Here is a 12,098-nt window from a genome sequence, read left to right on the forward strand (position 1 = left end):
TAGACGGGCCTACTTGTTTGTATTGGTGAGACTAAAAAACAACTTGACCTATATGATCATCTGTAAAGCTCCCCATTTAAAAAACAAATTGCAAAACATCAACCTCATCTCTTTATTTTTTAAGTTAGTAATAAGTTATCAAAAATGGCTGCCGTTTGTTGGTGATATTCTCCATGTTCCTCGACACCAGCTGGAAAAATCCTGCTCTTCAGGCATCAGTGCTGTTATGTCATGAAGTTTGTGATGTAGTTATTATGTGATGTAGTTATGTGATGTAGTTATGTAATGGAGTTATGTGATGGAGTTATGTGATGGAGTTATTATACGATGTTGTTGGTGGCCTGGAGGATAGGTTTCTAGTCTTTTTCATTTGTGTTGTAAACACTCATACAGACATGGGCTTCAAAGAGAGAAAATGGCACTGCATCTTTTAGACTAAGAAACTTAGAACATTGGATTCAGATAAGAGATAATGGAGGAGTCTGTCATAGCCTTGATCTTCATGTAGTCATGTTGGTGTGCCCGAGACACTCAGAGCATCAAGCTACTTATTCCTAACTAAGGAGAGATAAGATGATAGTATTTTATCAATATTAATTTTTATCTATCTTTTTCCACTATTTTACTTACACTTGTTTTCATTGCTTTTACTCTCTGTACTCTGATTATACTCTGCAGCATTTTACATGTTTGTCTTCTTGGTTTCACTTCACTGTCCGTTGGTATTATCTTGGTGTGTCTGGTCACGTTGTTTGGATTCTTTTGTCGTTTCTTGATTGACTTGTTTGTCAAAGCACTTCGTTATCTCTTGTCTTAAAGGCATTTTATGAACATCCTTTATGGCATTTAACCTTATTAGCATTTGAATATCTCTAATGAAATTTGGTGATCTGAGTCCAAATTCTGCTTCAGATTTGAGCAAAGCTTTAAAAATTGACGTTTCCAGGGTAGAAAGACAGTTTTCTCCGAGAAGCTGAGGTCAGCACAAGACAAGGCCAATCCCCACTCGTGTAAAATCATTCCTTGATGTAATATTGAAGTTAATGATCAACCATATTTTAATGCGTTTCAGTTGTTTCGTAGAGCTAAGTCAGACCTTATCAGTCGGACTGAAAGGTTAACAGCCTGTTATGACTGTATGTGTAAAGTGTGTTGTTGTTGGATCTACTTGGGCTTTGTGCTCTTTTTCTTGTTGGTGCGCACGTCTGTCTTTGTGCTGAGTTCGATTGGAAAATGGATGGCGGTGTGTGCGCTGGTCAGTGATTGGATGCAAGCTGTTGCTACCGTGCGCGCGCCATACTTGGAGGATACTTGAGGGCGCCAGTTTTAAAAGGGAGCTGCGGAAGCTGAACGCTGCCCCTCTTCTTCCTCACCTCCAAAGATAGATGTGTTTGATTTTGAGAGAGAGAAATTGTGTCTTGTTTAAATTGAGATTATTTTTATTACGTTATGCAGTCCTAGGTAGGTTGTAGGGGTTTTTATTCATCTTTCCCCCGGGTTTTCTGTCAGGGAGTTAGGAAGCTGTCTGTATTTCCCTTACTTTATTTGAGGTAAGATAGTTTGAGGTTTTTACGTTTATTATTTTTGCCGGTGCTCTCCTTGGTGTTTGATTAACTTTGTTAAAAGTGTGAGTAAAGATTGTGGAATGAAAATGTGTTTTATCGTAATTCAATATTCGGAGTGAGGAAGGAGAGGGACACATTTATGCTACGGCTGGTTTCCCCTAGGCTGGTCGTAACACAGCCACAGAGCAGCAGATGTTATACATTTTCATTTTTCTAATTTAATATTAACGCAAAATCAAGCAGATCTACTGTAATAAATACAGAAAAATACAATAGCAGGAGTGATATCTGCTTTGTTGAAGCATACTGATAGTAATCACATCACTGTGAGTGGGGACATAAAATGACACTTCCTGTCAGCCTCCTGACGTCGGCTAAAGATGCATGTTAACTTTATTAAGATATCTTACACGTTGTATTTTGATTGGAAAACTTTGCAGATACTCATACAACAACATGCTCAGGTTTCAAGAATAACAGTACAGTCGTGTTTGAAAATGTGTTAAAAATGACCAAATGTGAGCAACGTTCAACGTTCACAGCTCTCCATTTAAACAGTCAGGATGGACCTACAGAGAAACATGTCTTAGTCTTACTCATCGTCTCATATTAAATAAACACAAACGACCCCTGAGGTGGGAGACTTTTGTGTTGCAAAAACAAATACACTATAAGCCACATGTGGAAAGGAGTTGGCCCACAATAGATGATTCAACTTCCTGCAGGTCCGTTTTTTGTCTACAGAACTTCAGATAAGATAAGAGAAGTGTGAGTCAGAAAGATCAGATACATCACTGTCATCAAGAGTGGCTTCCCCAAAACAGACAACCTGCATGATTCAAGGTGTTAAAAACACATCAGCCACGACCATATTTGTAAAAGGATCTTTCTTTTTCACACGAGGCTTGACATCGTGAAAACCACACACAGAGATAGTGTGTGACACATTCACACTGCATATGCCACACTCACTCTGACACCAAATTAAAAAAAGACAAAACATTGCAACAACTTGTTTTTGTCTTTTTTATAAATCGACATGACCTCAATAAAGTTTAAACCCACAGTGACATTTTTCATAATAAAGACAATCAATGCACCCAATGAAGCAATTAGGTCCACGCCACGCAAGAAGAAAGGAACCGGACAGTCAGTCAGATCCTTGATGTGTCATGCTCTTTATGTTTCGGCAGTCTTGTTTTGTGACTTCAGCAGATGGAGTTGCTGCTGCTGCACGTTTCCATGTAAAGAAACTCTGAGGACGACACACTGTGTTAGAGTTCAGACATCAGGTCATAGTCTCGACACACAGTTCACAGCTCGGCTCTTTGATGCACCACAAATGAAAACAAACAAACACTGAATTCACCTGTCTGAGTATCTGTGTCACAGGTTTCACTGTCGGGGAGACTGGGGAGTGTTGCAACAGTAAATGCCTTTCATACATGCACAAAACGTCCTGATATTTCAGCGTATACAAACGGCCACATTTTTCATCCCGACTTGACCCTGAATTTTTCCTGCCAGTCTCCTGCTGTGCAGTAGCATTTATTTGAGACTAAAACAATGTCAGCATAGCGTCTGACTCTATTTCTTTTGGATATGTTGCACACATTAGGCTGTTACTTCTGCAGCATCTTTAACGTCAAGACATGCTTTTTGATACCCCCTCTCCTCTCATCCCACAGGAAAAATCCCCCTACTCTGAGAGACATGTGTGAAAGAGCAACTCAGGAAGACGTCAGGGGGAGCATGTCCAGAAATTTTCTGAACATTTTCATTAGTGCGTGTGTGAAAAGGGTCATAATCATAAACATGCTGATGAGATGACAATGATTCTGCACATGCTCAGTTTGACCGTCATCCCAAGTGATAGACAAAGTCTTTATTTATTTAATATTTAATTTGCATTAATTAAAAATAAAAGTTTTAGAGGCTTTCACACTTACTTATTTTTAGTGATTTTCGTATCCATCAAAATAAAATGTTCATCCTGTGTCCTAATACGTGTTTCTTGTTAGCTCAAGATGTTCTGTCAGTGTGGGGAACATGAGCTCATTTATTAAACAAATGTTTCATCAAGGTTTGTTGAATAGGAATTAAATAAAAAAACAAAATCAATAAATTGCTTTTTTGAGACATACTTTACAGCGAGGTAGAGCTGTGAATGTCAATACCATGATCAGAGTTTTCTTCTGTTTCATGAAGCGATGATTAAAGGTCACATTATGTAAAATACACTTCACCATGTTTTTAAACACTAAAAAGTCCTACTTTTTTTCATAAAATGTGTACTCTAAAGTACTTTAAAGTGGTTTAAAAGGAGAATAATATGTGACCTTTAATGTCTCACATTCAATCACCTCTAAATGGTAACGTATTGGTAATAAACCGAGAGGTCAAAGTTGAATAAATATAAATTCAGTAATTTGTTAATTATTATTATTTCAGTAAACAAAGAGAAAAAGTGTTGCAGCTGTCCCCAGCCTCTCCTACCAAAGCTAAATCAATATTCCTCCTAAATTAATGTTTTGGGGTGTATGAGTGTGTGTGTGTGTGTGTGTGTGTGTGTGTGTGTGTGTGTGTAGTACCTTGTCCAGAGCTGATGTTCTGTATCTGTGTCTTGTCCAGTGGCTCTGTGAGAGGAGCTATACTGACGTCACAGACAGCTCGTCTGTAGCTCTCGATCAGTGTTTCCAGAGTCCTGAAAGTCTGCTGTCTGACTCCTGAATCCTGATAATCACACAAACACATGCGCGCACACACCATAAATTCAAGTGTTTGCCACTTAGTGTGTGTGTCCATTTCGACTGCATGCAGAGGCCGCTCACCCACCTGAAGTTGAAGAAACCAGCCGACAGAGGACTGAACAAGCCTGTAGGTGTGCACATACGGTGCTTTTCTGGAGAACACAAAGTTTAGACATTTGAATGATTTTCTGTGGTTGTGAAATCTGAATCAGTACACGTGTATGCACATGTTCCAGATCGATGATTAAATCTACAACAGAGAGTGCCTGCATGTGTGATAGATGGTGACTGATTTCAGTCGTGTGTTTAACACCCGGGGATGAAACGAAACTCACTGACTCCTTCATAATCTGAACATGAAGGATTCTTTGCGATCAGGGTCAATGATCCTTTTATTTGTAGAGATAAATCATATCATCCTTTGGAGATTGTTCACCATTTTTCATTTTCTTTTCATAAACAGCCTTTTGATTGTGTTTCTCTTTCTTGGTTCTGTTTAAAGAGTTATTATGAGAATGCTTTAAAGTTTGAACTATGAACATTTTGACATGAGTTTAGTCACATTACATACATATACATGTCAGCTCTTTGAAAACAGTCTTAATTGTTTTTTATTTACCGCTGCCCTCCCATAATTTCAATCACTTCTCACCTGCTTTTACTTCAATCTTTGAATTGAATCACTTTATATTTACCTTTGAATTGATCTTATATGTGAATTAATTTATTATTTTATTTATTAAGCTAAATTTTTGGTTTTGTTCTTATATTTTATGATCAAAGAAATCACAATAGGTAAAGTGATGCGATGTAACACTGGTGCAGTAGGTTTGTTGGGCAGCTCATGGCTGTGTAAATCCTCCTCGGGTTGTTCTGCTTGTTGTTGTGGATTTTTATATCCATCCATAGAGATTAAGGCAAGACCAGTCTGTGAGTCTTTGGCCGTCAAGGAATGTACATCTCTGTAGTCAGAGACTTCAGAGCAGTAAAACACTGTTAAGCATGCAGAGGAGATACGGATCAGTAATCGTCTAAATTCAGCACATCTTAAAATATTTACAATTGAAAATCCTATTTTGTTCTGTCATATTTCTTTGGTGTTCTTAATGTTCAGTTTTTAACGCTTAAAGTGTAAAGCACTTTGAATGGCTCTCTGTATGAAAGGTGATTCATAAATAAAGTTTCTTTGATTTACTTTTACTCAAACACTTCTCTGAAGTTCAAATCTGACGTTTGTGTTCTTTGCCTGAATATTTCCATTTTATTTAACATTCAACCTTTAGATTATAAATTATGGTTCTGATCAGGATTTTGTTTGCCAAAGGTTCAATCAGTTTATTAAGTGTATTATTTTAAATAACATAAGCAGCACGCACTTATTTCTACTTCAGATTTTGAGTGCAGGACTTTTATCTACTGTCCTTACCTCTCCTCTTCTTTATAAAATAAACCGTAAAGCTCCAGGTTTTCACATAATGTAAAATATAAAACCGTTTTTTAAAGGAATATACATAATAACTCTGAGTTTGATTATAAAGCATTCAGAGTATTGTGGTTATATTTATGTTGAGCGAGTTTGTTCAAAGTTGAGTGATTGACTGTTAATGACTAATAAAGTATTGTTTCAACTTTTTACAAAACACATGTTGATTTAATGAGATAACTGTGTTCTAAATCAGAACTTTTAACTATGTGTTCTTATCTTAGAGGAGATAAGGCTTCAGCATTGTGCTGTGCTGTATAAAAGTCAGTGTAATAATCACAGATTGATTTACAGCTTGAGAATCTGAACTGAATCAATAAAGTCATATTTGGTGAAGTAGAGGTGATCTCTTGCGCTGCAGCCCCTCCACAGATGGAGCTCGGTAATCTCAGAAAAGGACCGTAGACGTTGAAAAGTTGATTCAATGGATTCCTTCACACATGTAGAATCCACGGAAAATACTGGAGCTTGAATTAAGGCACTCAGAGTGGACAGGTTAGTCCTTTGCACCTTAATAAATTGCCTGAAGTGATGTGTGCTCCAGGATTTATTTGGACTCTGCCTGTATGAAGGACTCAATTGAACCATCATATTTGATGATATTTGTCCTCACAGCTCACCTCACACACAGACAGAAGGCCCCCTGCACCGTCTCACTGTCTCTGATCAGAAAGCTGCCATCGTGTCCGAACCTCTCCAGCAGACTCTCCGTGGCCCCGCTTCCGATCCTCCCGTAGTACATCGAGCTGACAAACATCCCCTCGCTCTCCATGTTAGCTCTGAGGCAGGCACCCATGTGTGCTGAATGTGTGTGTGAGAGGAGTGTGAGATAGTGAGGCAGGAAAAGCACCTCTATCTTGGTTTTCACACTTTTTTTTGCAGCTGCAGCTCGTTGTCACGCAACCCGTTTAAACCTGCATAATGGCCTTTATCTGTGAGAAGTGAAAGTATGTTTTTACCTCGGTGAAATGTCTCCTCTTGAATTTGGTTTCTGATTTGCACGCAACAAAACAAAAGAAATTACCTCACAAAATGTAGCGAATTGCCCGCTCCCTCTTTAAGCCCCACTTACAACTGCTTTTGCCCTCTGATAACCCCTGCGTGTGTAGAAAGGACATTTAGCTACACTGCATTATGAAATCAAATCAAATATCCGACCTGGAATGACATATTTGAATTCTAAAGTGTCTATCTATAGTGTGTATTTCTACAATATATTGGGCACACTCCAGACATTGATGACACCTATACATATACTAATTCTGATAAACTAAAAAAAACAACAACAGGTAAATAAATTCAGACTTCCAGGCAGTTTTGTGCTTACAGCATGCAGGGTTCAGACACACACAAACCACCAGCCAGCCAGAACACAAACCACCAGCCACTCACCTCATCACACACAAAACAACCCATCCTGCTTTCAGAAATGTTTACATTATAAAAAATTAAAAAGTTTTAGTCAAGTACAAAAAAGTATTGTGAGAAAACTGCTTTATTAAAGCTCCTGTACGGAACTCTAAGTTTTGCCCCCCCCCCCCAGACTGAGTATTACATCCCGCTGTGACTTAAATCCTGGATTTTTGGTTAAACAAAAAGTTAATCTAAAATAAATCGTCTACGCCACATCTTAAAATACTTTACATACAGAAAGTGCACAATTTAATCTTCATTCTCCTCTCCACACCTTCATTCTTCTTAGTGTCTTTCCTCAAGAGAGCCGATGGTTTGGAGCTCTGCAGAAAACCTCGCACCCAGATCTCTGTTGGCCTGCAGGAAACCAGCCAGCCTCTTCAACTGCTCAGAGTCCTGAGGAGGAAACACAGACTCAGTCAAAGTCATCTTTCTTTTGATGTGTTAGAGCACATGGCTATCTTAGTTATTCTTCTCACCTGTGCCTTTGTGTCATCATCAGCATGTAGGAGCTCCTGTAGCCTCTCTTGTAGCAGCTCAGCCTCCCATTGGCTGATTAAGTCAGCGTTGGTCTCCCATTGGCTGACAGTATCAGTCTCTAATCCATCCAGGCCAGCAGAATCCAAACAGTCCAAACCAGAGACCCATATGGACAAATCAACGGTCAGCATCTGGACAAAAAAAAAACACTAAGGCAACCAAACTGTGATACATACTGCAGCAGCTGAAACTAGAGACACACTCACACAAACACACAAAGATACACACACACACACGCTCACCTCCTCGATGTGTCGTCCAGCTGTTGCCATCTGTGGGACGTGTCTGAACTGAAGCAGGAGGTTTCTCAGAGCAGTCTGATAGTGCCTCATCCACTCGTCTTTAACACCCAACTCACAAGAATGCATCAACTCGTTCCTGTGACGGATCACCTGGAAACACACACACACACACACACACACACACACACACACACACACACACACACACACACACACACACACACACACACACACACACACACACACACACACACACACACACACACACACACACACACACACACACACACACACACACACACACACACACACACACACACACACACACACACACACACACACACACACACACACACACACACACAATGAGAACGACAGTTCGAGGGCCTGTTAAAGAGCTCTACAGCACTCGGTCCACTCTTCATTTTGTCAAGTCCTCTTCTCCTGGTTCAACTTCTCTGAGCACATAGTACATTTCTGGTTGCAAAGGTGTTTTTTAAACTCATACAATTATTTAAAAGATTGTTTTGTCATCTCTAATTTACTCTCACAAATAGGTGTGCCTGAATATGGTGCATTACTATCTACACTGCTGTTTTACTAAAGAATTAAGAAGCACTGCTGCGTGTCCTCGGGTGAGTAACAAGCAGTGGAACACATGCTGGAAAGTGACTAGTATGACTAATCTTTCTATTTGAATTAAGTTTCTGTCTTTTTTTTTTAGTTTCTTTTGGTTCTTTCAGCCTTTATTGATTGGACAGTGGTTAGTGCCGGAAACAAGGATGAGAGAGTTGGGAGTGACATGCGGGAAAGGAGCCGCATTTCAGAGTTGAACCTGGGCAGCTCGCCTGTAGGAAGAAGTATATGGGGCTTTTAACAGAACCGCTAGCTAGGCCATCTGTCACCCCAATAAGCACTTTATAAATAGAGGGACAATACTGCTACTCAAAACTAACCTAAGGCAACTTTCAATAGTTAAAGGTCACATATTCTCATCCTTTTCAACAAGTTGAAATGAGCCTCAGAGCTCACCAAAAACATGTCTGTGAAGTTTCTTGCTCTAAATCCACTCTGATCCTGTATTTCATCATGCCTATAAACCCCTAAATGCCCTATTGTTTATGGTGAGAAGGCAGACTCAGAGGTCAGAACATCCACCTAGCTGTGGGAGGGGTTACTGTCCTTTGTGATGTCACAAAGGGACAATCTCCAAACGACCTGTTTGAGCACACATTTTCTGATAAGTGGAGCAGGCAAAAGACGGAGAGGATGAACTTTTCTCATCATTGGTGGTATTGTAGACTGGCTAGAGAAACATATTAGTGTTAGATAAATATAATGAAGTTTATTTTGCTAAATATGTGACCTTTAAATCTGTCAGAATGAGATCATTGGATAGATTTATTACTGTCCTGCTCAAACCACAGACACTGGATGTTAAAACAAAAAGTTTCTTTAATTGATGGCTGTCACTGTGAAGAGTTTTAATATGAGGATTAAACTGGTGCATTAAAAAATGCCTACACTTCCTTTCAAATAATAGACGTAAAGACAGTCAATCTTGGTTCAAGATAGATTAAAAGTATTGTTAAATTAGCATGAAAGACACACTTTGTTCTGATTTAACTGCCCGTATTTTTTTAAAGAGAAGAAAGAAAAAAGTAAAATAAAAAATGTAAAATGTTGAAATTGTAAAAATATCACTTTTTCCAAAGTCGTCCAGCTTTTCTTTTTTAACACAATGAATGTTACCTCTCTCACACATTTATGATCCACAGACTGGAAATGATCACAGTAGTTGATGAGGTTAAGCAGAGCAGAGGCATCACATTGATCTGCCCCCTTCACTTTGCCCTGACCCCGAGGCATGTAGGCCTGCAGGAGAGAGAGAGAGAGAGAGAGAGAGAAGCACACACACACTCACACAGAAAGAGAGATATAGAGAGACTGTCATTAAATCGAATCAATTATCATCAAATTGTAAAATCCTTTTGAGAACCTTAAAGTCTTTCATATTTTTCCATTAAGTCACGATATAATTACCATATATATTCATAATAATATTTGTATGATACATTGATTAGTTGTGACCGTGCTGGAAAATTAATGGAGTTTAATTTTCAATTAAGATTTTGGCTTCCTACAATCATGAAAACGAGATCATCCCGATTATCGATTACTGCTGCGCGCCGTGTTGCGCTCGTTTGGTCCAAGGGTTTTGTCATGTTGGGTAAATGTTTGTGAGTTTTATTTGTAAGATTTTGGCCACATATTTTTTTCACTTATATATTTTTATCTACTGCTTGTTTTTATGAGTGTTTAAGTGTTACGAGTGTTTGAGTTTGATAAATGCATGTGATGCAGAAGTTGTAAAGTCATGGAGTAATCCTCCATTATTCTCGTGAGGTAAAAGCTGTAGTAACTGCAACTTGTCCACCCTCATTGAAGTGTGACTGTTCTCTTGCATCATATGAGATCTAGTAAAGGCCTGATGATGTTATTTCATGTCATAGCAGATTAAGGTTCAGTGAAGTTAGTGTGCAGGTGTGTGTGTGTGTGTGTGTGTGTGTGTGTGTGTGTGTGTGTGTGTGTGTGTGTGTGTGTGTGTGTGTGTGTGTGGTTACCTTGGCCAGTTCCCAGTGGTCTGTTCTCCAGTGTGGAGGCAAGCAGTTGTCCCAGTTCACTGTGACATCTCTCTGTTTGTGGTGTTTCAGGATCTCTGTCTGCCACTCTGAACACGACCTGCACACTGAGGAGAGCTGCACAAACACACACACACACACACACACACACACACTAAAGTTATGGTAGAATAAGTGGGATCTAGCACATTATCTTACAATCACATTAAGGGGATCGGAAAACCATCCATAGGCACATTTAAAATATGTACACTTTCTTTTTTCAAGCCTTCATTCTCGTAATCTTACTTGGAGAAGTAGCCTACATTTCTGATAAAATCAGACTAGGTGCCAAATGATGCAACAACTTTTCCTATAGGACTACAAATATTACAAAAAGCATTTGAAGACCATTTAACTTCTGTTTAATAAAAAGTACAGATGTTCAATGAGATTTCCGTATAGCCTATATTTTAGGTGTGTAGGCCTAAATGACACGAGAGTCAAATAATGAGTAACTATGTCACACATTGTAACCTATGAAGTCGATGACACCGGACACTGAGACTTACATTAAATGATAAACACTTAACCTATCTCTGCGCGTCATTTACAGACTTATCTGACCTTGTTCCCTCTTGGTTTGCACGCAGACGTGGCGCACGGTCTCCTCAGCCGGGTGTTTTGGTTGAGAAGGTGTCCGTGGAAAGCTCTCATGTGGTGGGTGATAAAAGGATGAAGACCCTCCTTCAGTATGAGCAGACACCGACCTGCCTTCAGCCAGTTCTTATACTCCCTGTCGTTCAGACGGACCGCCAGCTCCTCCAGAACCATGTCGGCTTTATAGTTTCAGACAGAAACCATCACAAAGAAACAAAACAAGTTCAGACAAAGTCCAGCAAAGTCCGCGTGTTTAGCTCCGCCCTCCCTGTGCTGACAACAGAGCGGCCACAAGATGGCGCAGTCTACCAGAGAAACCCTCAGAACAGACGCTGTTTACCTAGGTGGTGGTGGTGGTGGTGAGCGAGAGAGGAGGTCATTGAGACAGAAAGCTTTGGAAACGAAACTGTTTAAACTGTTCTGTTTTTACTTGAGGCTTCTCTCTGACTTGAGGCAGCTGTCCCACAGCAGACTGTTAACAGTGTTTTGTTTGTAGCAGCTGCCTTCACTCCACCACAGATCTGTAAGAAGGCTGTGAGATTAAGGGCATTTTGGGTGAAAACAGCTGTCCAACATCTGCTGATCTAATAGTGATGTCAGAGTTTGTTTGACCCACAGTGTTAACTTCTGGCTGTGTAGGAAGCTGTTAGCGTAGCCTGCTTGGAAACAATTTTCAAGGATAGGTTGATATATATGACAACACTGGGTTTCTAAATTGCATTTTAGGTAGGCAACAAATTCAAGCCCAAATATTCAACTTTTAGGCCTATAGCTTTGGTCTCTACCAACTCCCAGGGGAAATATCCATCTTTGGTAGCTAAATG

The 12,098-nt window shown here is 39.6% G+C and overlaps 2 protein-coding genes across 2 annotated transcripts; both read right to left on the bottom strand.

Moving 5' to 3' along the window:
- Positions 1-1,935: 1,935 nt before the first annotated feature.
- LOC132978792 (SH2 domain-containing protein 1A-like) lies at positions 1,936-6,602 on the bottom strand. The gene is made up of 4 exons (XM_061044104.1): positions 6,419-6,602; positions 4,401-4,467; positions 4,157-4,298; positions 1,936-2,820 (listed from the first exon to the last, which is right to left on the bottom strand). Exons 1-4 carry the CDS (start codon positions 6,592-6,594, stop codon positions 2,774-2,776), a joined length of 432 nt encoding a protein of 143 aa, XP_060900087.1. The 5' UTR covers positions 6,595-6,602; the 3' UTR covers positions 1,936-2,773.
- A 673-nt stretch (positions 6,603-7,275) lies between these two features.
- zgc:153935 (uncharacterized protein LOC777611 homolog) lies at positions 7,276-11,530 on the bottom strand. Its single transcript, XM_061044106.1, has 6 exons — positions 11,242-11,530; positions 10,618-10,752; positions 9,746-9,868; positions 7,994-8,143; positions 7,691-7,882; positions 7,276-7,607 (listed from the first exon to the last, which is right to left on the bottom strand). Exons 1-6 carry the CDS (start codon positions 11,446-11,448, stop codon positions 7,497-7,499), a joined length of 918 nt encoding a protein of 305 aa, XP_060900089.1. The 5' UTR covers positions 11,449-11,530; the 3' UTR covers positions 7,276-7,496.
- Between the last annotated feature and the right edge of the window lie 568 nt (positions 11,531-12,098).

The sequence above is a fragment of the Labrus mixtus genome, chromosome 8, assembly GCF_963584025.1.
Source record: "Labrus mixtus chromosome 8, fLabMix1.1, whole genome shotgun sequence".
NCBI lineage: Eukaryota > Metazoa > Chordata > Actinopteri > Labriformes > Labridae > Labrus > Labrus mixtus.

Excerpts from the sequence above, each read along its gene's own strand:
- zgc:153935 (XM_061044106.1), bottom strand. The coding sequence starts at position 11,448 with ATGGTTCTGGAGGAGCTGGCGGTCCGTCTGAACGACAGGGAGTATAAG. Across the intron at positions 9,869-10,617 it reads ACCACTGGGAACTGGCCAAG|GCCTACATGCCTCGGGGTCA; the intron begins GTAACCACACAC and ends TCTCTCCTGCAG. Across the intron at positions 7,883-7,993 it reads CTGGACGACACATCGAGGAG|ATGCTGACCGTTGATTTGTC; the intron begins GTGAGCGTGTGT and ends TTTTTTGTCCAG.
- LOC132978792 (XM_061044104.1), bottom strand. The coding sequence starts at position 6,594 with ATGGGTGCCTGCCTCAGAGCTAACATGGAGAGCGAGGGGATGTTTGTC. Across the intron at positions 4,468-6,418 it reads GCCTTCTGTCTGTGTGTGAG|AAAAGCACCGTATGTGCACA; the intron begins GTGAGCTGTGAG and ends TGTGTTCTCCAG. Across the intron at positions 4,299-4,400 it reads GCTGGTTTCTTCAACTTCAG|GATTCAGGAGTCAGACAGCA; the intron begins GTGGGTGAGCGG and ends TGTGATTATCAG.